Here is a 26,688-nt window from a genome sequence, read left to right as displayed (position 1 = left end):
ACAAACTGTATAATTAAACCTCATACGACAAGCATCATTATCTTTGAGTTCATTATTGGATTAAGTGTAAAACTATCTGGCAGTTCCTCTTTTAAGCACCGAAGCCCTTTAAAGAGCAAAACCCAGTATTTGACAATACTAACTCGAAAGATGAGATTCTTGAAAACGTAATAACACACATTCACACACGTGGATGCAGTTTGAGTCTGGGGGAGGGAGAAAGTACAACGTGTGCCGCTCTCTTTGAACGGGCAGCAGTGCCACGGGAGACTTGCCCGGTCTATTATAACAACAGGAATCACACCCCTGGAAAAGAAACTTTGGATACTACACGATTAAAAACAATCCTACGAACATACTCTCCGAGTACCATCATCATGATTTCTGCTGCCACTTCAACACTTTTTTGTAGTTGAAAATGGCGAACCACGAGCTCAGCAATCAGGCATTGTTGAAAACGCAAGGTTAAATCTACCAAAACACGTTGTTTCATCTTCTTTTCAAATCCACAAGGCAATCTGGTGATGGCTAGATTACAGGCTGCTCTATTCCCACGGAGGCATCTGATTTTCAGTTTGCATACATAATCGCCGCGCTACTCGATACCTCTCTGCATTCCAAGTGCAAATTTAATGCCATCTGAAATGGACGCCGGGGAGGACCATTTCAGCAGGAAAGGACGCAGGCAGGCACGGTGCTCGGGCAGTTTGCTGTCTTCAGGCACGATCGGAGGCACCTGAATGGGTTACGTCTTAATGCAGCAGCAGCTCTGAGGAGCGCAGTGCCAAGATGACACGCGGGCTACATCCCCTCTTTCCTGCTATTGTGCTGCAGGAACATCCAACACCACGGCGTGCGAATTCTCCGTTGCCCAGCTCAAGTTTGATTTATGCAGGAAGACTGGTTGTGAATTTATTATTTTTTTTTTAAACCAGAAATTATTTACTGCAAGCAGAGTAAAATATTTAGGCTGAAATTTGCATTTGTCATCAAATGTTTTCATTCGTATTTCCATATCCTATTTGGTTTTTTTAGTAGTAATTACATGTATATTTCTATAAAAATAGTAACCACGTTTTTCAGATTTTTAATATTAAAGTCAAGAAGGTGAAATTAATTAAAGCAGTCAGTTATATTCACAATCTGTAAAGATGGTCTCCTTCTGTTACAGGAGGAGTGTTGCATGGCTTTAATCATTCCTCCTGGTCTTTTCTGCCAGCAGGCTGTCATTTATGGATGGAAGTCAAGCAGACATCGCAAAAACTGATATGCTGCTTCTTGAGGTTTTAACTGTTGAAATGAGGAATACTGGCTTCATTCAGGTTATCCTGCTGTATTATTTGCATCCCCACAGCGCACTGTGCATTCTGTAAGAAAAGGGATGTATTTTTGGAAAACGTATCTGCATATTTTTACTGACTATGCCAAAAGCTAGCAAAAAGGATTAGCATTCTTCCCCAGCAGTTCAGCCATTCTGGGCAGCTGCCAAAATTACACATCTCAAAGTCTGCTCAGACTAACCTTCCTCATCCTGCAGAGATTCCAGTAGTTCCATTTATTTTCTTTGTGCTAGTTAAAGTGCATTTTGCAGAACAGTGATTCACAGCCCTAATTCCCTTCTGTCAAATTCAAGACAATGTCAACAGAAGAGGAAAAGGATACTTTTTTTACACACCCTCTCCACAACTTCTGTGTTTCTCTTAATTATAGGAACAATAAAACAATCTAGTAATTTTTAACTGAAGAGTTCATGCCTAACAGAAGGAAATTTACACTGGACTGATAATAAGGGTCCTACTAACCACTAATATCACATTCTTAACCTCAGAGCACATTTCTCCCACCCACTACCAAGCTGATTAACCTCATTTAATAGCTAAAAATGCCAATCTTACTTTCCCCTCACACTTAAACCTCAGGAGACTGTCGCAAAGAGAGGAAGGAGGAGGATGGGAAGGTAGAGGATGACAATGGAGCAGAGGATTAACTCTGCATTTAAACTTCCTTGGAAGTGAGACAATAGAAAGATCGCTTATTCATGTGATCATCCTGTATTTGCTGTAACACACGAGACTTTAAAAGGGACCTTGGCAGCTGTGCTACTACACACTCCAACAAATACAGCAGTAAGGAGTCAGCATGCCTCTGAGATGATGCTTTGGCTCTGACGTCTTGAATAGTCAACACACTCTAAATTATTCTCCCAGTAATTTATACTAAATTTTTTCTCTTCAGTTACCATCTAAAAGCAGAAGTCTCCCCCAACTCCACAACTCTTAATAACCCCAGCAGGCTGCAGATGCCCTCCGCTTCTTCACAAACAGATCCAGTGATGCCACTTGCACGTGGCAGCCTAAAACGGCGACAAAAGGGACCAAAGCCTGGCGCTTCCTTCGGCTCAAGGAAGAGGGAAACACCACCTGATTAACCACCTCACAGCATAAAGCAGAGCAGACAGGCAGCTCAGCTGGATAACCCCAGGAGAAGCAGCAGCAGGAATGATGAGGACTATAATACCCAAAAGGGAAATGGCTGTACACACTATGGGCTAAAAAAAACCCCCAGTCTTCACATATTTGCTGCAGGATATTAGCTAGCCAGCCACTCCTGCCGGTCTCAACTACACTTATTTCTTGGCTCAGATGCACCAATTACTATGATTTCCAGCTGTATCCAAAAAAAAATATATTTTTTCTGACCCAGAAAGGCAAACGTTGCCATCTAAATCTACCAGACTTCAGGGTTTCTTACTATATTTTCATTTCTTTCTTTTTTTTAAAAAGAAAAAAACAAAACCCAAACCTAATAAAACAGCATTAAGAATTTCAAATCTAACCAAGCTTTTTTCCTTCTTTCCCACCTTCCAAGGATGTTTTACTTCCAACCCCCCCCAAAAAAGGGGCTAGTCTGAATTTTAGAAGCTATGGCTCTATTCCCCTTTTACCAGATGTGACACATTACATTCCAGCAGCATTCAGTCATCGCAGCTTCAGGCCCCAAACTACTTCTGCAGTCATGTCTTACGTAGCTTAGAGGAGAACAAAGGATGCTGGCTCTCTTTAACGGGAATAGCTACATTACAAGGATATTAGACAAACAAAACACATGAATAGTCAGCTAGGATTAACATTGCTTAAAGCAGTGTTCTTGTAAAGCTGAGTCACACCACAAACTTGTGTGTTTCCTTTGAAAGTGGAAGAGTAGCTACCAGTTCACCGATACTAACATCTTCTCCTACACCAAAGAAAGTCAATAGAGAGTGTCCCTTCAAAGAACTGGAGAATGTCCCTTCAAAGAACTGGAGAATGTCCCTTCAAAGAACTGGAGAATGTCCCTTCAAAGAACTGGAGAATGTCCCTTCAAAGAACTGGAGAATGTCCCTTCAAAGAACTGGAGAATGTCCCTTCAAAGAACTGGAGAATGTCCCTTCAAAGAACTGGAGAATGTCCCTTCAAAGAACTGGAGAATGTCCCTTCAAAGCTTCTCTAAGTTTCCAAGCCCTAACATTCATGAAATTAAACTGTGCAGTCTATGTTGACACAACAAGCTTCAAACACCTTTCCTGTTCCCTTAAGATCTGTGTCAGTGAACACAAACATCTTCCTTTCTTCTCTCCCAGAATCAAGTCAAGTTTAGGAATACTGACCAGTGAAGGGAATTGTCCAATGGAGCAAATTCACAAAACCTCTTTAGAATAGAAGGCTGGTTTTAGAGAAGTTTGTCTTTCCAAAAATTGTTCAGTAATTTTCTTTTAAAAACCCAGGATTTTTAGATGCGAGTACAGTATTATTTACACAACAAACAATATGCTTACAAACTACACCCAATATAAATCTACTGTTTAAAAGAAATTTTTGCTCAAGGCAGAAAGGCACGAGTAGACCAGCTGATAATGATGCCTAATAGTACCAATTACATTATTCGTTCACCAGAAATAACACTCCCCTCAAGGAAGCAAATACTCCTCCAATACCATTTAATAACAGAACATTTTTTCCATAAGAAAAACTCTTTAGGAAGACAAGACCCTTCTTCCTGGTAGTTTTATACTGAGTCATACAGAGAAGAAAACCACAAAACAGAACAAGAGAACATGAAAAAACATTTAGAGTGGTCTAAATGTTATCCCTGTCATTCTCTCAGGTACTGACTCTGAAGGTTTTCACTCTGTTTCATTACTGCTGGAATGTCTTCCCATCAGTTTATGGGGAGCAAAGCAAGAACAGAAAGGAAAACCTAAACGAGTGCTTAAGTCCACAATAGGAAACAAAAGTTCTGGTTTGAGTAATGACTATAAAATGCTCACAAACATATTAACAGCTAACAATTCCTGAAAACATAAACATACCGAATGTATGAACTGTCATTGTTACTTCAGGGAACAGCACAATTGTTTTTTCTTGCACGCTAAGACACCACTATTCCATTTTTGGCACGAGATGCATCCAGCCTTGCTCATCTGTTGGATACAAAACATCTAAGCTGCATTCTCTGATGCACCCCACCTGCAAGAAGATGGAACAAACACCCATGCTATGGCAGGACCGAGTAATTAGACCTCGGGCGCTGCCCGGGAGGGTTTGTGCTTTGCCATCACTCAGCTTTGTGCTCCCGTTCCTTTGCAGCAGCACTGCTTGTCTTTCACATGTTGGGATCTTTTTGACGCCCATACGTTGTTTACAGGACTCCAAATGGCAAGGCGTACTGCGCTGCTCACCAGCGCTGGCAGGAGATTTAACACTTAACATGCACAAGCTTAACAGATTTAATCATTTTGCATTACTCACCGTCATTACATGCTGCCTCTCACTGTGGGTCTGTAGTAACATGCCCACTAATCCCCTCTCCAACACCTAGATAACAACTATCAACGTTACAGTTTGTAACTCTGGTTATTATACACTGATTTCATTCGAATCGACTTAATGGCTCATCAGATGTACAAACTTATATTCCCACACAAAAGGATCCACAGCCTAATCCTGTAATCAACCAAGACAGAAATTTGGGCATGCTGTTCAAGAGAAACATGCTGTGGCTGTTTAGGATAAGCAAGCATCATGTTCAAGACTTTGTGGACAGATGTAAAGAAACCTTTATGATACTAAAATTCTGCTGCAATGTCAATCTCTATTTAACCATTTGCCAGATATCAAATAGTGTTTCTTAACTGAGAGAAGGACCAGCATCTACAATCTCACTAAACCATTCCTAGATACTAGAAGGCAGTTTAGGATTGCCAGTACAAATAGCCGTCTGCATGTTTTCATGCAGCTCAAGAGAACTGAACCGTGCAAAATGGATTCATTTAAAAAAAACCTCTATGAAGCCTCCTTTATTTTAAGAAAAAAAAACCAAACAACATAAAACAATGCATCATTCTCTCTACTTTTAGAATCCTTGCTTAAGAGATCATTTTCCTACCCAGTCTTAGTTTAGCACTAAATGAGATATAAGGCTACGTGAAGCAATTAGCTTGTTCACAAACACTACCTCTTGTTTAAGTGAGCACTTTAAACATGCTGTAATATAGGGATTCTTCCAGATTATCCCAAGCACAGACCACTTTGATCCCACATGCCCTGACTTCTCATTGAAGTAAATTAAATGTTAGTTGATGGGCTCCACGTAAAACGTATTAATTTAATGTGAACATCTGATTCCATTAAAGCCTGGCTGTAACACAACAGCAGCGGCACTCTTGAATGAAGTCATGTTTCTTGCCTGTTGCAAGCAGCATCCTCTCCACAGAATCTCTTTGCTAGAAGTCAGTCATTGCAGCATCAGACTTCCCAAACATCAGAGCAATGAAGGAGTTTGTATCCTTGAACCTCTACCAATGGTCTAGATGATACAGGTAAAACCACTGCATAGCAGAACTTGTACCCTTTGTACTGTTAATATCTAGGTGTTCCATTATAAAGGAGAGGTTAATATTAAAGTCTTGTTCTAGACTTGTGCGCTACTTAAAACAGCACACAGACCTTTGAACAACAGCAATTCCTTGTGAAGAGAATTACTAAAAGGACTTACTATACAGCAAAACACTGCATAATTATGCTTCCTGATTACATTCACCTGGAAAGATGCTCCAGCCTGTTACTGGAACCACAATAAAAATCACCTGCAAGTTCATTTGTGTTTTGTTCCTGACCACATGAGGTGTTTAAACAAAAGCCATACATAGTGTCACAAGAGTTCAACAGCTTCAAGCAGAAGCAACAGCCATGCCTGCATTCCTTTATAAAGAAAATTATGGTGCTTTTAATACACTAGGAGAATCCACATATAATTGTGCAATATTCACAGCAACATTAAACACATTTTTAAGCTACACAGCTACAAGTCATACCCTCCTGCATGCCTTTATTCCTGCAAACAACACTGTACTAAAAATAAAGGCCAATTTTAAATCCGAGATGTCTTGGGATACTTGGATGAGCTTTGGCCCTCTCCTTTTGCACCAGCACCCAGCCCCAAACACAGAAGTCTTTTAACAAAGACACAAGATAGTTATACAAAACAGGTCTAACACAAGGGGTGAGGCTGCCACTGGGTGTTTTCACAACCTTTTATACAACTTCTTGACAGAGAAGGCACCTAAGAGATCTCCCATCCTCGCAAAGGACTTTGTAGGATGCAGAAGGATCAATTATGAACTTCAGTTATTTTCAATCTCATAGCTAAACAAGCAAAGAAAAAAATAATTCCTTGAAAGTCTTCCATTTACCAGTGCCTTCAAGGCTATTAATGTTGGTAGCCTATTTCTACATCACGTAGTAGAAAATTGACTTGAAATACTGCTGCCTTAAAAGAAATATGGATTTTTTTCCCCACTGTAGGTAGATTGAGAAATAGGGTAAGACAGATAAAGCTCACTGCTGCCCAGCTTTGACTTTAAGAGGCCAAGTTCAGCGAAACATCATCCCTCGTTGTCCGACTGCTCCTGACTGAAGAGCTTCAATCCCGCTTGCTCTCAGAACACAGACATGTTGGAGCTCTGAACAGAACGAGTGCTGTGCAAAGAAGCCTTTTCTCTTCCCTTCTGTTTATAACCTCATCAGCATCCTTCTGCAAGTAGATATATTACATTCATCGGAAAGAAAAGTTTTGTACAGCTTCCTCTGTCCTCACATACTGTCCGTTCTTTGCTTCTCTAAACCCATTTCATATTTTCCTGAAGAGAAAGATCAGGTATGACAACATAACCAGAACCTGCATATCACTGACCTGCCTATTCTGCAGCTGCAAAAGATTTTAAATCTGGTTAAACCTGTGAGAAGTGTTCAAAACCACAACTCCTACCAGCAATGGCCAGGAGTACACCCTCTTGAAATGAACCTGATCTGGCAATTATTTTTAGTGTTTCATGAAAGCTCACGGCATCTTTACATTTCTGCATTGCTCTTCTGTTCATCTCAGGCATATGGAAACAGTAACTGCTTTGGAGGAACGGAGCTTTTACGGTTTAAGGAGCAAAACCACAAAAGGCCTCTGTCTAGTCAATATTTATAAATCATCCATACTCTAGAATCAGAGTACAACTTAAAAATCGCATTTTATCATTAGCGTCCTCCACACCTTAAACCATTCTGCTTTCCTGCACCAAAGCCACTTCTTGCAGCCTGCCGAGAAATGATTCCTGGTTAGTCAAAAACTGCTCGAGCTGATAAGACACCACCAGACTGCGAGCTCTGAGAGCAAGGCTGGTGACGGAACCCATGTGACAACTAATACATAAACTAAACACTGCTTTCTGTATCCTCCTCTTATGTCTGCCAGCGTGTCAAGACAGATTTACAAATTTGTACCCAAACCTGTCCCAGCAACCACAAACACAAGAAATAACAGATCAAGCTGCATTTACTTCTCAGCAGAGCGGTGGGCACTGACAGGCTGCAGCAAAGGGTTGCAGGCAGAATTAACACTGATTGTGTTCCTCTCGGCACCAGCTACTTAAATTCATTTTTCACTCCTGTCAAAACCTTCATGACAGTGTTTACAACCCCTGAACAAATATACGTCTCTTAAGCATGAGCAAATAATTCTGCAGTGTGGATCTACTGCAATTTTTGACAGCTGAAATGCAGTTTTTTCACTAGGAATAGCAGACCCCAGGGAAGAGGAGAGGGATTTGTTCAGTAACATGAGAAAGCGGGGACTGCCTGCCTTCCATTTTCCAGTAAGCTTAGTGGTGACTAAAGCTAGCCCAGAACTGTTTCTAACAAAAGAGCCTTGTGAAAAAAGCAACTCGGGCAAATGCAAGGCCTACAAGTTTGGCCTGTGGGCTTGCTTTGGCGGGGGTTAAGGAATTACTGTGTCCAACAAAGGAAAAGCAGCCAAGAGAGCAAGGTAAGGACAGAACAGTTTACAATTAGAAAAATACCAATAGCTCAAGACTGGGCAAAGACTTCAGAAGTGGGAGTGGAGGAAAACGTGCAACAGAGAGAAGAGGCTCAAAAGCCTACCTCTAGGAAGTTCCCCACTGCAAAAGAGAAATGTTATGATGAATTTTAAACTTCCAGTTACTGAGATCAGCCCGTATTTTATTGAGACAGCTTTGCAGCTATCAGAAGCACATCACAGACACGTGAGCTGCAGAACAGTTAAATTAGATAGGCTACCAACTTCTAGCAAGCTGCTCTTCATCATTAGGACATGCAACTGCTATTCCCTACACCAACAGGATGCCCAGTTTCTGCAGTTAGTCTGAATTCAGAGAGCTGCTGGGGAGTGGGACCTTCCAGCACCTTCAGGGCACCTGCAGCAACATTTTATTCTGAAAGGAAATGTCAAACAGACACTTGACAAGTCAGCCCCGATTCCAAGAACACGATCCAGCCCACGCGTTGGCACAGTAAATGTGATTAGGTCTAACTATGAAACATCTGATAAGATTTATACCCAAACACCCATTTGACATAGATCAATATAGCATGACACTTTTGGCAAGATGAGAATCAGAGCACTGCATTTTGGGCTTCTTTTTAGCTCAACTGTGCAGAATGAAGTCATCTTTGTAAATATTTTATTGTAGCCTAGGTAGCTACTACATCAGCCTTCCTGGGACAATGCTCGAATCCTCAGTTCTCTTCCTCTTGTACCAATTCAGTCCCAGGCATTTCCCCCTTTTTGTAGGTATATCCGCTTATTTTTTTCCTTTCTCTCTCTGTATATATTTCTATTAACAATAAAAAGGAAATTTAAGAAGATGGATGCATCCTGATTTCACTACACTGGAGGACAGCATCCCATTTCCAAGGCTGTTTCCCATGCTGCTGTTCTGATTTACCTCCGACAGGTCTCAAGTGCTGATGGGCACTCACTGTGCCAGCAATCCAGCAATTAGCACAATTACAAAACAAAGAAGAAAAGGAGAACTTGCAGCTAACACAAGTGGAAAGAAATCCCATTTCTACAGAGATCAGACCAACGGTCTCAAAAGCCACCATACTATACTCTCATTTTTAGCTCATAGGCGAGTCCATGCTCACATCAGTAGTGTCTGATCAAACTGTTTTCTAAAAAAAAATTATTAAAAATTAAAAAAAAATAGTATTATGCTCATTTCTACACATTAACACGGTAAACCTTTATCTCATTCACCACTGAAATACACAGAAGAGCTCTGTGTACTCTAGGCCTGCAGAAGACAACTGCAAGCACAGCTTATGAAACAGCCAAGGCAAAGAACATTACATTCCTGTAAAACTGTTGGTGTAACTGCAGATAAAGTAATTACTCTGACTCATTTTGAAACAGGTAATCTGAAAAGCACAGGATTACATTACTGCATAGCGCTCCTAGCTACAAGTTAATTATCAAATACTGAATTCCCATGTAAGGAAATCTCTAGCAAACAGAAGTACTACAAACTTCATACATTAAAGGCAGCCGATCACGTATATACATTTATTTTACAACTCTGCCTATCAACAAGCTGCAATTTTATGGTATTTAATATGTCAAGCATTCAGGTGTTTTGTCCTAACACTTTGGCACAGGCGTATATATAAAACTGCTGTGAAATTCAACCAGGTAAACTCACTCCTCCTAATGACCATTCTCTTTGAAGAAAATATTACTGAAATACAGTGACAGATGCTATAAAACTTAAGTGAAGGACAAAAAGCAGAACAGAGACTATGAGCCTGAAGGAAAACACTGACTTAAAATTTATTTTTTTTTTTTAAACTTCCTGCAAAAGTCAAAAAGCTGCCCATTATTCTCTACTCCTGAGAAACTGCTTTATGTTTACCTACCCACCTACGGTATGGCGGGGGGGTTAAATTTCATTATGTGGGTTTGACAGACACGTACAAGCATCTCTGAACAAATGAGAAGCAGAAGTTTGACATCTTGAAGTCGTTTTTTTGCTAACCCTGCAACAGCAGGGCAGGAAACAGTAGCCCATCCAGTGCTTTTAAGTCACATTACAATTACTGCATAGACTATTCATCATCTCAAATTCTTTCAGTCAACATACAGAAATAGCCTGGTACAAGTGCTAATTTGAGAAACTTGTAGAATTGCGGTCTCCTGCACTGAAAAGGTCAAAACAAGCTTTCAGAGACCCTGCACAGACAAAGGGGAGTCTGCGCGAGGAGTCTGAACTGTGGGACACAGCACGCTATTATGCCAGTGTCCCAGGAAAGCCGTGTGATTCCTCTGGACAGCTCATCTCCAACAGCCACATCATTACTGAAATAAATACAGGCTACAGTAGAACAGAACGGAGAGAGAAAAATTTCTTCTCTAAATTGGAAGTTGGGTTGTTTATAAGGGAGTTACCAACAATACTTCAGTGCTCAGTTTCAGCAACGAAACTGCACAGTGAAAAGGGATTATTATAACTGACTCATGCAATAATCACAGAAAAATCCATCCATTGTTTAGGGAAACTTAAAAATTGCTTAATGCTCTTAATTTAATCAAATGTATTTAAACAGCAGAAGATAGGAACCAGCACGCTTGTCCCAGAATCTGAAGCTTCACTGGCTTAAAAGGAAAAAAAGTAAAAAAAGAGAAAATAAATCAATCTTACTTCAGGCCTTCAATAGAGTTTTAAGTTTGCTAAGATGCAAGACTACCAACATGAGTACTCTAGGGGAAAAAAAAAAGTCCACACCACTATAAACTGCACACTTGGTAGTGTTAAGCAAATATTTGTAATAAATAAAAGCTTTCTGCAGCCTGGCACCAAACAGGACTTTCAATTTCTATCCTCCATGCTAAAAATTTAACTAGCGATCTGACCTTGATACACTGTGGTTGCTAAAGCAGGAGATCCCATCCTGTTTCTCTTCTCCCAAGCACACTCACTTCAAACTGTTAGTCCTCTACCTCCACTTCAGCACATTAATTTTAGAAGAGTAATATAAAACACCCATTAATAAATCTAACATGTCAGTAAAACTATTAACCAGCACACATGACCATGACAAACTTTGACATGTTTCTGAAACCAAGCACCCCAAGAGCTTCAAAGCTTCTAGATAAAATCCAGTACAAGAGTCTTGAGCTGATTTTCAAGGTTCTCCCTCCAGTCTTCAGTAGCACAGGAAGAATCCACGTTTTTCCAGATAACTGTATTCCCCCTTCCCCAACCTCTCCTCTTTTTTTTTTTTTTTAACCCTAATTCTCAGTTCTACTTCTTATTTTTTTATCCCCAGAATGCAAAAGACACTTCAAGAGCTGATAAAAATATTAGTATGGAGGGAGGGCTTTTGGGCGGGAGAAAAAAGAATACGAAAAAGAAAGCCTACAATAAAACAGATTTGAAATCTACTTATAGTCAAGCATGCTTACAAAGGAGAATAATTCTATATAGTTCTAGCCTTGTAGGAACTTTAAAAAGATGTCATGGAAGCATGCTCTAATATACACCATCACCCTTTTAAAAATACATTTGTATTTTTATGGTGCTCAGGACATTTCACTTGTAATTTCTCGCCTCCTACTGCTGCTAAGGACTCTTAGCAAAATGCAGACACCTTGCCAAAAGTCTGGCAGCTGAGGAGACAAGTAGTTACAGAAGAGATTTAAAGCCATAATAAGATCTAACACTAAGCTGTCGGAAAGTACAGGCAAACTTCTATGGCATGAATTTCCTTTCTATTTTTTATAAACACCTAATGAAAGCTTTCATGAATGTCCTCTCGGAGGCTGCCAGGTTAAAATAGTGCATTATCTCAGCTGATGCACATGACTGCATGGAAGATTCTTACATCACAGCTCTAGGAGCAGTAATCTAGCAGGCTTTTAACTACAGGAAATTTTTCCCCATGTAGGGTGAGGATAATTTCTTTTCAGAACTGCCTTATGACTACATGGCAATCTGCTATGAAGAGGAAAACCTGGATGTTTTGAGCATTGCTCTTGCACTGTGGGCCTCCTGTTCTCCAAAGGGAGCAGGATTTTCTGGCACTGGAACATTTACACTCGTGTTGAGTCTGGGGGCTTCAAGTTGAGGTTCACCAAATGAATCCCCAGCTAGATCTCTCATGAGGAGGGGCTGGCACAGTAGCCAGCATAAAGCTCAGAATTACTCTGGAGAGAAACCCAAGAATGTCTGCCTATTTTCCACAGCTGAAAAAAAAAAAAAAAGTTAAACTGATAGCCTTTGTGAAGAATTCCTTTCAAGAATACCTCAGACTAAATAGCATGTGTTGCATTTGGGCTGGCTTGGTGACCTTAAAAGAAAAATAAGTCACTCCACAAAAAAAAAAAAAAAAAAGAGACAGCACTATTTTCAACACCTACTGCAATCTAACACATAAACCCCACCTCCTTTTCAACAGATATTCCCATCTTCTCTCATTTCAGTATTAAGGGAGATCTTCCATTTCGGGGAAAAACTGCTCCATTTCTGTAAAGAAATACCCAACTGTGTAGTTCAGTGTTCAGCTAGGTAAGCTTAGCTGTTAGAATGTAACCTGTACTAAATTCAAAACACTGGTATTTTAACATCCTCTCATAAAAGGTCTTCATTTGACTTAATGATTTCATGAGTAAATGCCGTCTATGTACAGCCATTCCCTTCGCTAGCCTCGTCATAACCACCCTGCTGTTATCACCTCAAACTAATTCTGAAAGGCTCTGATAAAACCAAGCAATAACAGACTGGGATTACTCTTCTGTGGAAAGGAACCAGCGATCCTGCTGGAATGTATTAACACAACATTTTCATTCACTTCTGCAGTTCTTCAGCCCGAAATGCCAAGAATAATTACAAGTTGCGGCTGAAGGGCTCGCTGCTCTCCTTACCTTGTTTAGGTTTATCTCCATCTCCCCTCCATCAGCCTCAAAAACTGAGAGGTAGAAGTCGTCTTAATCTCTGACGCAATACTAAATACTTTTACTGAACCTATTCAAGACCAAGGAAACTGTTTATTAAAGGAGATAATGCTTATCTGCTTTCAAGAGTCAGGAAGGTAGGTGGGATACTAGCATGTAGCAAAGTCTCCCAATAGTGCTCCTACATGTCCATTATCTTATCTACATTTTAAGAGTTTTATTACCTTTGTAAAGGTAAATATATTTAAGCGCAGCATTTATGTGCCGTATCAAGAGAACACAAGTATTAACAAAGGTTAAGAAATAAACCGCTCTTCAAAGACTCTCCTCTGACACTTGAGGAAATACACAGTACTCCTCACAGGGTCGGTCCTTCAAGAAATAGAAGAATGCTCACTCTGTTTAAGCTGCTTTAATCACTTCTAGTACAATGGGCAGATTAATATAGTTCAGTATTCCTAGTTAATTATGGTGACTAGCCTTCACAGAATTATCATTAAACCATGGTACTACGCCATTTAGATGGAAGCCAATTAATAAAGATGACAGCTAGGAGGATATAAAATTCAAGATTAAGCATTTAAAAATATTTATACAAAGGCAGATGAGTCTTAAATTCACACAAATATAGTTGTTTTCGCTGTCTCGCTGGCATAAATTCCCAAGAATGTAATTGTTTAGTACTTGAATTCACAGGCAAACAATGAAAAAAAACTTGATGAACACTGGCCCACACTGGAATATCCTTGAAGATGCTAGTCCAGACCTACCGAAGCCTCATCTAGTCTATGAAAGGGAGCAAGCTCTGTTTGCCAGCTGCTGCAAAGAAAATTGAAGTTACCATTTTCACAAATGAAATCCAATTTTAAGGCAGTCCAAAACACTGCAAATTGTTACTAGTGGGGGGGTATAAAACTACTGGCAGTAGCAACCCTGTGCTATTTATGGAGGGGAAGAGATGGACAGCACGAGAGTTCCAAGCTTGGGTTTTAATGCAAAATGCCAAAGCCAAGGAGCAGTGACCTCATTCCCCTGCCTCTCGACTGCCCTACAATTACGGGACAATTGGGCTGAGTCATGGACCCAAACCCCACCTAAATCGAAGCCCACTCCAGGACAGAGACATACTAGCTCACCATGGGGAATAAATCCCTGCTGATGGCTCTAGAGCTGTAGCACATTGTGAGTTTTACAGGAGAAAGATCAGGCTGTAATTAATGCTTCACTGAACGCTGAAGAAAAAGGCTGTGTGTTCGAAAGAGGATGACACCTCTTTCAGAGCCGAAACAAAGCTGACAGGAGTTCAGTGCATCACCACCTAGTTCACAGTACTAGCAGTAAGGTCTACCTTGACATGAGGACTGCAAGGCTCCTACAGCCTCCCACGTAAAATAATAAGTAAATAAGACAGTAAATTCCTTCCAGCCATTGAAACCTAACAGGGAAGAGTCTGACTGCATTGCATATAAATGGATAGAAGGATCTAATGCCCAAAAGGGGAAGAGAAGCTATGAAGGAAAACAGGTTTATGTGCAGATTCATCACATGCTGCCACCAGGAGCTTGCTGTCCTTCAGGGATAGTTATCACAAAATGAGCTTACTTACGTCCCATAGCCATTCTTGAAAGGATAAATTTCTGTACAGCATCTCTGCAAGTGGGACTTCATTCCCAGGGTCACTTTGTCCCTTTTAACAAGAAAAGCTGGTATCCCACTGACAACCGGCAGTTCTACACTCTGGTTAAGAATACAGATTAGTGGAAAAACATTTTCCAGGGCATTAAGGAGTTCTTAAGTGCTTTGCATGCTCTTTTTCTCCCCTTAAAGAAAAAATAAAATAAAATAGGGGTTTCAAAACCATATGGATGACAGAAACAGTCAAAGGTGAGGTGATTATGGTATATTCATTTGGGAAAAATCTCGGTAGAAGAGTTAGGAGCAGAAGCCAGGCTGCCCAATCCTTCAGCATATGGTCAATGCCTTCCTAAAAAGTTTAGAGGGAGAAATAAAGATTCCCCTGCAAGAGGGGAATTTTCTTGTAGCTGTTGTAGTGACAACAACTTTTTGAAATATTAAATATAAATATTAAAATATTCCCATTATGATTCAGAATTAAGGCACCCATGCCACTCTACAGAATTAGGTAAAGTTACACCAATACCCAGTCTTTTTAACAGATTTGACTTGTCAGGGCTTGACTTCTATGACTGAACAGACATGGGCCTGTAAATTTAAATTCTGTTCTCTGTATCAGAGAAAGCTTCATTTAAAAAAAAAAAATAAAAAGACGACATAGTTCTATTTTCTCCCCTCAGAGACATGAGGACAAATTTTACCTGTAAGAATCCACAGACATAAATATATTTTCCACTGAAACCACCGATTTGGAATAAATACTGAGCCAGGATCCCTTTGATCTCTAATGCCAGAATGAGTCACTGCATAGACTAAACACATCTCCTGTATTTAAGGGTAAAGGGGGATCCAATCCTATTACACATCACCACCTCCTTCAACATCTCTGTTCTCTGTGTTAATGAGCCATTGTAAATTAATAAGTTTTCTTGCCCACATAAAGAGGACTAGGTTAATTCCTCCTCTTTTTAGTAGGGTCTGTGAGCTGTCCTGTCTTTCAACCAATGCTGATCTCTGCTTACATATTCAAAACCCCCACACATTTCAAAGCAAACAAAACTAGGTTTGTAATACAGAACTTTATCTGAAGTCTACCTGTTCACAAAAGCTTTGTGATTTCTGTTCAGATTCGTGAAACCATTCAAGATGGGAAATCAAAACATTTGGCTTGTCACAGCACCAAGAGATTTGTGCAGTTACATGGAATTTAGGCTCAGGCTGTAATGCCAAGTTTTGCTTTCGATTGTATTTCAGTGCAAATTCAGAATAAATCCACTGAAATTAGCATCAGATTGAAGATTAAACTTGGAGCCCCTTTACTAACAGCAGCAATGCAAGCCATCCGTCTGATCACACACGGCTAAAATCCTTCTCTAAAGCAATGCACGTTGGTGGTTTCCAGACAGAAAGAGCCAAAGAAGGAACAACTGAACATTTCTCCAGTGAGAACAAGCTCCAAAACGCAGCAGCGGGCTTATTTTTGAAGCCATGACACAGAAAGCAGACGTGACTAGCTTCAGTCCTTGGAAGGGGATTCAAATTAACAACCTTTGGGGGAAGCAGGATACATCGAGTCCAGCAGAACGCTTCCAAATTGAGTCCCGTAACCATCAAGTCACGTGTAGATGAGTTACGAGTGTGGAAATGCTTGAACAAAAGCCTGAAGAAATGCATCATCTGTGATTCACTTTCACACAGTAACAATGCAACCAGTCCATGTTCTGTGTCATTAACAAGCAGGACGCATCATTAATGGGCACAGAGCACCATTCTCTCCCAACAATCCTGATGCTCTTCTTATTGAAGTAGATCCAGAGGCTGAGTTGATGTCATTTTTTGTACATGGATCAACACCACTCACGGTAAATAAAACAAGATTCCCACACAGTTTAAGGTTTGGTGTGTTTTTTTTAAACAAATGCTAATAATTTCATTTTTAAAAGGCTTTTGAAACTAAGCACCTTGTTAATCCAATCATGGTAAAAACATATGCCTCCCAGGTGCCACTTTCTGCAGCAGTCCCAGAAAAAAAGGCACCAAATCATCCTGACGTTTTCACAAACATCTAGCACGACCCGTCCAATCCAAGCAACACGCGAGCAGGCACTGCTAGATCACCTCAGCTTTTTTCAACCCTACCTTAAAGCAGAAAGATCTGATAAGAACTGTTTCTAGACTAGGGATTCTGAAACACCATACACATGACCGATTTCTTCAGCAAAGCCAAACCAGACCCTCCTAAATGACTCCTCCTGAGTCTACAGGCACAGGCTTCTCTAGATCATTCACCTCTAACCCTAAACCAAGGCATTTTAACAATATATTTGAAATTCAATAATCTATCCCTGTGTCCAAGCTACCACCATACTATAGCGATCTTATCTTTGCCCCCTATTGTAAACATATAGTAAAGTGGAGGCAAGTTCCTTCACTTCAGATGCAAGGATGGGAGGTACATGCATAGAAACTTCAGAAAAATGCCACCAGGATAATACCAGCACGTGAAAGGAGGCAGAGAGCACTCACACAAAACAGAAGTAGAGACAGTAAAACTCCCTACAGAATCCAGGCATATGGTGGGGTAGAGCACAACAGAGTTTGGTTTAAAAGCACGGCCATGCACTATACCATTTCCCTGTGCCTTGTTCACTAAGCAACATCAGTCTCGTCCTATTTATTACCTTTTATTACCATTTATTACTTATCAGTTCAGGGTTCTGGGAATAAGATAATATTTAGTTTGGTGAGGTCACAAGGCTGTAGATGAGCTTCAGTTAGACTAAACAGAGTACAAATACATACTGTAAAGTTTTAAAACTTTTTTTTTAAAAGACCAAACTGGAAAAAAAAAATCCCTTTCTTGTACAAAAAAAAAAAGCTGTTCTTAAACATTAAAATGGAGACTTAACCATAAAGAACAACATCCGGTGAATATTTCAAGCAAACTAAAAAAAAAAAAGTTTAGTCACAGAAGAGAATACACAGGAAGCCAACATAAGACCTGGCAGAGCATCACCACAAAACCTTAACCACAAAAAAGCAGCTGTTGAGCTGTACGTGGGTTCAATGCTTTCTTTAGCTACAAGCCCAGCACTCAAACTGCATTACTGCAATGAAAGCCTATGATTACAGATGATGAAGAGCTAGAAATAACTTGTTTCTGTGTTTGTTTTCATCTCAGACCTAAATTGTGAGGGTCTTCGGAGATTATTTGGGTTTAAGATCAGAGGTATTTGGGGGGTTTTTGCTCACAGACCTACTCAAGGCTTAAGCTGTGCTCTGAAAGTCTAGGTTTTGGCCTTCAGAAAGTCCAAAGCTTTCCCACCATGAGTCACAGGAGGAATCAAAAGGTAAATTCAAAATATACACAGAAAGTCCTGTGGTTCCTTTGCAACAGAGGAAGCTGCTCTTTGAAGAATATGGCACAGATCTTGGCCCAAGTCTCTCTGAAACTCTTAACCACGATTTTTCTCTCCACCACATCCAATCTCGTTCATCTGCAAATTCATTATTTTAATTAGAATTCAGAGTTAATAGTTAGCCAAAGATAAAGTTCAGAATAAATAGGTAACTTGCACAGCTAAGACAGCTATTTCAAATTAGTCACGACATATCTTAGCCCCCCCTGGTTGCTCCCATTACAAGCCAGTTTAAGTAAGGCACACACAGAGATTTATCTACTTAAATATTTAACAAAGTACAGCCCCAGTCCCACTGTGGAGCACCGTTAGAAAGCAGGATCAAAGAGAAATGTCCTCCTCTCCTTCCAAAACTCTCCTACATCACCACAACCCAGAAGTCTCAGTTTCTAGCTATACTACGGAAAAAAAATAAGTAAATCGGCGATTTGTTCGAGTGCTCCAGATATTTGTGTACATCGTAACCGCATGTCTTTGCAGCGGCATTTTAGAAGCAAAGGTGGCATCATTTAAAAAAAAAAAAAAAGGCTGACACCCAAACAAACATTATTCTTATAGTGCTTAATTTGCACAGCTTCAAGCAGTACAGCTTTCCAACCAACAATTACAAGGGGTGTATATTTTTGTTAGATGGCCAAGTTTTTTCACTTGAGACAATTTTATCCGTTCCTCAAAAAGAAAACGTATTTCTTCTCAGTGTTAAGTAAAAAACTGTTTTCAATACTGAGTCTCAGGTTTCACCGGGGTGAGCATTTAACATCAAACTTCACATATTATAAGGAGTATCTAAAAATCTCTAATACCAGGCTGCATGGCTGCTTTGGAAGCAGTAAGGAACACTAAATTTCAGTGAAAAGCCACGTTGAAACACAACTACCCCTTTCAAACATAAAAAGCAAAGCAGAAATAACAGAATTTAATATATATATATATGGCTTTACACAGAGACTGCATTATTACCAGCTCTGTAACCAATTGAAACACAGAGAGAAGTATAGCATGCTGGTTACATTCTTCTATAGGCATAAAAAAAAAATATTTGTTTTTTATTGGGTCTATGCGTAACATTTGCATCTTGTTACCACTGATATTTTAGCTTTAAAAGTTTTCAGACATTCCTTCAGGGCTTATCTTAAGCACATTTTTATTAAGTTCCCTTCTCTAAAAAAACGAGATCCAGTTAGTTTTGACGCGCATTGCCTTTGACAATGATAATCTTTGTCCTTTCCAGCTGCAGCAAATTTAAGATAATCTCTTTTTCAAGTGGACTTTATTAATCTTCCAAATGAAATACCATCCTGAGGTAAAACAATTATTTCCAGTTCAACTCTTAGTAATAGTTAAGTCTTTGCTGGAAAAGACGACTAACATCTGGCAGACTCAATATCTGCACCAATTAAGAACAATTTTGAAATCATAATATACAAATCTATTCAAGTGTTCAGACTAAAGCTCTCCACAGACAGATCAGCAGCCTTCTTGCAGCTAACAGAAAAAAAAAAAAAAAAAAAAAGGAGCAGAGGGAATGACTGCAGAAGGTTTTCACCAAGTCAGCAGCCTCTCGCTGGCCACACGCAGCAGTATTTGACTGTCATCACACACATCGATGAGCTTCAGATCTTCAAGGGAGATCTCTGTGCTGGTCTGGAAGCCAAAAGGTGAGACACCTCGCCCGAAGGAGCCGCCTCTTGCCAGGTCTGTGCGGTGCCCTCGGCATCGCTGCCCTGCATGTTCCACAGGCACACGTTCGGCCTGCCTCAGCCCCAAGACAGACCGTCAGCCCTTCAGCCTCGACTGGCAATGGAACTTGGCTAACTGAGGGGAGCACATTTGTTTTCCCTTTCCCATGACGAAGTAGATTTAAATACCCGGGTGCACATTTACCAACAGAAACACGGGGCACCATCCTTCATCCGAGATGTCCCATTCAGCTCAGCTGCCTGAAGCCTAAACGAAGGACCCAAAGCACACACGTACCAGGGACGGGCAGTTACCTAACAACTGACTGTGCCACTTTCACATCCCCAGCTGCTCTTCAGAAAGCAGATTTTTCTTCTAAATAACTTAAACAGATCAGAGTCACCCAAAGACCCTCACGGGGCAGCGGCACAGTCACATGCCTGCAATTAAACCTGCTTATCCCCCTTCGCGAAGCTGGGTACCCACGGATGGAGGGATAGATAGATCCAGGGTTCAAACACTGATCATTAAAAACCCACAACTATGTAGGCTCACCTCAAAGGAGGTGAAGCAGTATGGCTGATTTTTGAAAAAAAAACAAAACACTTTACCTCTATGTTTCAATTTACAAAATCTGAGGCTTTACATCCATTTTTAGATAACTACCCCCAAATTAATTTTATTTTGAGCTAGTTTGACTGCAAAATCCTTTTGTTAAAAGGGTAGTAACAGAAAAAAAGTTACAAAGGATTTGGAACCAGATCTATGGCCAAAAGCTCTTGCAAATGCTAGTACAGTTGGAAAAAAAAAAACCCTAAAGAAAATTAAAGTTATTTTTTCCTGTAATTCTCTTCCAATTGCTAACTCCCACAGCTGAAGTCATAATCCATATGTAAAATCATGATCATTACTAAAAAAATATTATAAAATTAAGATAATGTGTTAAATAGAAAAAGATTCAAATGTATATACCATTTGTGTGAAATAACATCATCTGGGGGGAAAAAAAAAAAAGGCAATTTTGGTCTGAAATATCTGCCAGTCTCCTGCAGAGGAACATTTTCTCATTTGTACTTCAGATACAAACAAAAGCCTGGGTAAAATACGATCTAGGAGCTCTACTGGCTATGGACTAATATTTTCTAGACCTCAGAACTCCAGTTTCTTGTGTTAGGATGTCCAAGAAAAATGAGTTTGGGGAATGGAACAAAGGAGTTGAACATCATTTTCCTAAAATGAAGCCATTGGTAATCCCAAAAACTACACAGGCAGAATTTCATTGGAAAGAGCATTTTAGATGGTCTTCCACTATTATTTTTGAGTAGCAGGAAAGCTACCTTCGAAATAAAGGTAAAAAAAAAAAAGGGATTATTTCACCTCTGAATTCTACCACTGCATTTTTCAATTCACAAGTACGACATCAACGGGTTTGTGTCTTCAACAACAAACACATCACACAGGAGCTATATTTCTTTGAAACTGAGTATTCACTTCAGCAGTATTCACTGACTTAGCAATGTAATCATCTGCCCAGCATTTTCCTGGTAGCCAAATATTCCAAACAAGAAATGTCTGCTAGCTGTGACCTCCTTAATCAAGCCGTCATCCTGGAAAGGAAAAAAGCCTCAATTGTTTTAGGAAATAAATGTAAAGTATCTCTATCTCTCGAAGCAGTCTTGCAGATGGAGTTGGTGGGTTATCAGTCAGGTTTCAAGGCCTGACTGCTTCAAAAAAGGCTGCTGTGTTCTGCTGGTTCTCGAGTTCAGCAAAACCAGTTATTTTCTTGGTGTGAAACATCCACAACAGTCTATAAAAAGCATTCTGGTACATCTTGCACACACGGTGTTTCCAGCACAAAGCTCTCTGCGAGCTGGAGCGGTGCCACGGCGAGGGACCACCTGCCTGCGAGGGGCAGGGGCTGCCCATCGGCCTGGGCGCGGACAGGCGCAGCTCTGCAAGATCACAAGTCTGTGTTAGAAACTTGTGCGTGCGCCTAACTTTCTGCAGGCCCTAACAGCACCTCCAGGAGACGGGCACAAGGCTTATTTCCCACTTGGAGCTCATTTCCCTAAATAAAACTCGATCATCAAAAGGTTCACAGCAAGATAAGATAAACCCAACGGGCGTATTTACACACACAGATGTACACACAAACCTGTCATGACAGAGAATCCCTTCCCTGCAAAAACAAACAACTGGTACCAGTCTACAGGATTGCTGACAAACACTGCAACACCCCACTAGCTCATGATAATGAAATCGAATCGACCGATCTACTCTGACTGCAAGAATTAAATTTAAAGCAGCACAGTATTACTCCGCAAGCATGCAAGAGTGTGCTCAAGGCCACAAATGAAAAAGCCAATCTACCCCAAAAGCTCAACGTGTGCTGTGCATCTGATGGCTGAAGGTCACAGCGGAGTGGAATAATCATTCCAATTACATAGTAATGAACCCACCATAAAAGACACACTGCAGATACAATACTAGTGTGATACATGTTGATATATTTTAATCAAATTTTATTTTCAAGTGTCAGGAGAAAAACTTGTTTCAAGAGCAGGAAGGGTGGCGAGAACAAGATTTGTAATTGCCTACAAAGAGGTCCCCTTCGCTCCACTGAATTTTTTTTTGGTTTAGGCAATCCCCATGAGTGTGCAAGCAGTCACACCTCAACACAGACTCTGGGGTGACAATTTTCTGTACACACATGAGTGAAAGCAGAATAGACAGAATCAACTGTGTATCAGTAGAAAGACAGAACCTAGCTGGCCCAGAAGTCTCCTCTTCCCTAAGAGGAAAAAATAAATCACATATCCATTAAAAAGAAGAAGTATCCCCAACTTTTGGCGACATAACCCACACTCACCACACATCTTCCTTAACCAAGCAGAACTTCCTCTGAAGCACCACTACTCACATCTCCTTGGTACTAACCATAAAAACAAAAACAATGCCGTGCCATGATGGCATCTACTATTCTAGACCGAAAAAAAGAGGCCAATATCTTTTTCCACCCAGATTCAGTAGGTGTTCCAGCCATAAAGTCCCGAGCAACCAAGGCATGTGAGCTTTAGGAAGATGCACTGAAAGCAGACAGTACTTTAGATCACAAATAGGCCAAAAATTACTACTTGAACTGATGTGCCTGCCTAGAAAATCTCTCTAATCCGAGCTAATTCACAAGAGGTCTGTTATAAAAGCTGATGACTGGAGGTATGCAAAGAGCACACTGCAGTCCTGTTACCCTGGACAGAAGAAATTCAGCTACGCTTCACAGGCCACAGAGCTAAGAAATGCCATCTGCCTCCAAAAAGAAAGAAAGAAAAAAAAGGATTAAATTTGTTCTGCAGAAAAAAATAAGTAAATAAACCTAAGGCTGAGAAAGGAGGAAACACATTTTAAGCCTAAAGATGACAAAACTCCAAACGGGAGTGCCCACACCAGCCCCAAAGGACAGGCAGCTCCTCAGACAATGCAGGAATCTCCCTGCAGAATCCCAACTACCTTTTTTTTTTTTCCTCTGGCCTCCATCTCTGTCACAGCTATGCTGGGCAGGCAAATACAACAAACCGAAGGGATCTCTATCCATCACCGGGGCGAGAAAAACACCATTTAAAAACCCAGGGCTTCCCCAACGGGCTAAGAGAAACATCCAGATTACCGGGGTTTACAAAGGTTATCGTTAGGGATTTTTGTTTTCAGAAAAACATCTTGGATTACAAACCTTCCCCTGCAGTATTTGCAACCCAAATATTGCAGCACTGAGCTAATTTCGGAGAGCTGGCACACGGAATCGACTACTGGAGTGATTAGTCCAGAAAATGAAGGCAAGCTAAATTTAGGAGTAACTATGCAATGCAATATTAATAACAGATTATTTTCTTTCTCCAAAAAGGATTTTTTTTTTTAATTATTTTTTCAAGTCAAGCTGACAATGCTCCTTTTAAAGATCAAGGCTCTCCAACCTCCCAGGGAAGGACCCCACAATTTTCTACACGCTGAGCCGAGGTGCATCCCCCTCCTCCCGAGGCACAGCCTCTCCTAAACCCACGGGAGCATCCCGGGAGCATCCTCCGGGGGGGAGGGAGCCCTGTCCCCACGTCCCCAAGGGTCCCCTCAGATGCTCCCCGGGCCCCGAGAAGGGACTCGCCCGTTTCCCCGCACTGCAGGAGCGGGCGGCCCGCATCCCCCCCCCCTCCCCGCAGGCTCCCGGCCCCCCCGCAGCCGCTCACTTTCTCTTATACTCATCCCGCTCCCGCTTGACTTTGGCCAGCACGTTGTAGAGGGCGCGGATCTCGGGGGTGATGGTGTCGATCTGGACCCCGACGCCGTCCGGATGGATCCAAGAGACCCCGGGCCCCTGCACCGTCTCCAAGCCGCCGCCCCCGGTCCGTCGCACCTGGGTGTAGCTCCAGATGGTACCGGGCAAGCGGCTGTAGTGGGGCGGCGAGGCGAGCGGAGCGGCGGCCGGGCCGTGGCCGGGGCCCGGCGGCGGCAGCAGCGGGGGGGTCCCGCAGTCGGTCTGCACGGCCTGGTCGCGGGAGAAGGTTTTGTAGCGCAGGCGGCGGTCGCGCTCGCTCTGCTGGGCCGCCAGCTGCTTCTCCAGCAGCCGGTTGCGCCGCTCCAGCTCGTGGACCTTGGCCAGGAAGCAACGGAACCGCACGTTCAGCCCCTTCAGCAGGTGGATGTTGGAGCCCAGGTCGTTACGAAGAGCCGCCGTTACCGGCGGGCCCCCCCCCGCCGCAGCCGCTGCCGCGGGGCCGCCGCCACCGCCGGGCCCCAGCGGGCAGGAGGCGGCCGCCGCGCCGGGGGCGAAGGCGCGGGCCATCTCCCCGAAGAGCAGCGAGTTCATCGCCCGGCGGCCGCCGCAGCCCCGGGGGACGGTGAGGGGAGAGGGCGGGGGGCGGCCGGAAGCGGCGTTTAACGGTCGCCGAGGCGGAGCGGCCGCGGCGGGAGCGCGCGGGCCGCTGCGGGGCGGGCGCGGAGGAGAGAAGAGGGAAAGGAGGGGGGAGAGAAGGGGGGAACGAGAACCGGCACCGGGGCCGCCGCCTCCTCACGCTCCTGCGGCTGCCGCCGCTGCCCGGGCACTGAGCGGCCGCCGGGGCGGGGCGGGGCGGGGCGGGGCGGGCCCGGCCCCGCCTCACCGCGCCCCCGGCGCCAGCGGCTGTGGGCAGCGCGGCCGCCGGGCCCCGCCCCCAACGACAGGCCACGCCTCCCATCCGGGCCACGCCCCTCACGCAGGCCGCGCCTTTCCACATAGCCACGCCCCTCCCCGTCACCACGCCTCCTTCTCTATAACCACGCCCATTTCCCCCGCCCATTCCCGCAGGCCACGCCCCCCGCTGCCGCATGTGCGCGGCCTGTGCCTCCACGTGTCCCCAGCGAGGCCTCGGGGGGGGGGGGGGGCGGGTGTGATTTTGGGGGGTGACTGCGTGCCCCCACATTAATTAACTATCGAAAAATAAATGAGGACGCGCCGCCCCACCCTGTGAAACGCTCCTCGCCCCCTCCGCAGCACTGCTTTTGGCTCTCGGGGACATCACCTAACTGCTCAGATTAAATTATAAGGGGTGAATTTTGTTATCCGAATGCAGATTCCTGCCTAAGTGCTGAACAACGTCAATATTAGAACAATTAACTCATTAAATAAGCGTTTCCCAACTGCTGCTCCTGGACCTCTGAGCCACTCGGCAATCAAAGGATATTGTTTAATTGAATTATGTGATTACTCTGTTGCACTGCCACGGGTTGGAGTGATGCTTTGTGAGCAACCAAAGCCCCAGCAACACTGGTGTAAAGCTGTAGTAACACTATTCGCTCAAATAGTTTTTGAAATAAAAACAGGCTGCTTTGCCAGGTAATATTTATCTTAAACTACACAGGGCAATATTTATGTCAAACTGCACAGGCAGCAGCAACTCCATCAGCACCTGCGAGCCCTGCTCAGCACTTCAAAGGGCTCTGTTAATGTGTTACAAACCCGCGTTTTCCCAGCACATCCCGGAAAAAAAAAAAAAATGTACTGGGTGGAGGTACTTTATTAAAAGGGTGACTCAAAGAAACACCTGAAAAGATTATCATTCAGCGAGCACAAAAACCCTTTAGCCACAGTTTATGTAGACTAACCTGTGTTCATCGCTGAGGTTGCTAGAAAAAAACACCTTTAATACCTTGATCATCGGGGCATGGCTGCAACTGCTGATGTTGGCACCGTCGAGGCATCAAACAGAGACGTAGATGTGGTGGAGTCCCCGGGATCCCTGGAGGGGTTGAAGAGTCGGGCTGAGCCAGCGCTGAGGGATCTGGGGGAATTGGGAACGGTCAGGGTGAGGTTCATGGTTGGACTGGAGGAGCTTCAAGGTCCTTTCCAACCGAGATGATTCTGTGATTCTGTATTTAAATAAAAAAATTGCAGCTCACTGGGAAACGTGTCCATAGCGTGTTCATCCCTTCAGGTTTGCAGTAATACTCACAAAATGCAAGAACGGACTAAAACTGCCAACAATAAGGTGATTATTAGGGGCAGAAGCCAACCAAGAGCAGGTTTCTCGAGATCAGGGTAATTTGCCATGTTTTAGGCACAAGGCATCCTCGCTGGCAGACTGTGATGCTGGGAAGAGCCGGGTGATTTCAGAACCCAGCAAAAACCACTCGG

At 42.5% G+C, this 26,688-nt stretch overlaps 1 protein-coding gene across 1 annotated transcript in view; it reads right to left on the bottom strand.

Annotated features, from left to right (window-relative positions):
• IFFO2 (intermediate filament family orphan 2) overlaps positions 1-25,114 on the bottom strand; it is a 39,530-nt gene extending 14,416 nt beyond the window's left edge. The window contains exon 1 of the mRNA XM_074924765.1: positions 24,266-25,114. Coding sequence (XP_074780866.1) covers positions 24,266-24,885 — 620 coding nt within the window. The 5' untranslated portion in view covers positions 24,886-25,114. The remainder of the gene's footprint in view (positions 1-24,265) is intronic.
• Between the last annotated feature and the right edge of the window lie 1,574 nt (positions 25,115-26,688).

The sequence above is a fragment of the Athene noctua genome, chromosome 22 (assembly GCF_965140245.1).
Source record: "Athene noctua chromosome 22, bAthNoc1.hap1.1, whole genome shotgun sequence".
NCBI lineage: Eukaryota > Metazoa > Chordata > Aves > Strigiformes > Strigidae > Athene > Athene noctua.
Note: the sequence above shows the minus strand (reverse complement) of the source record. Positions and strands in the feature narration are given on the sequence as shown.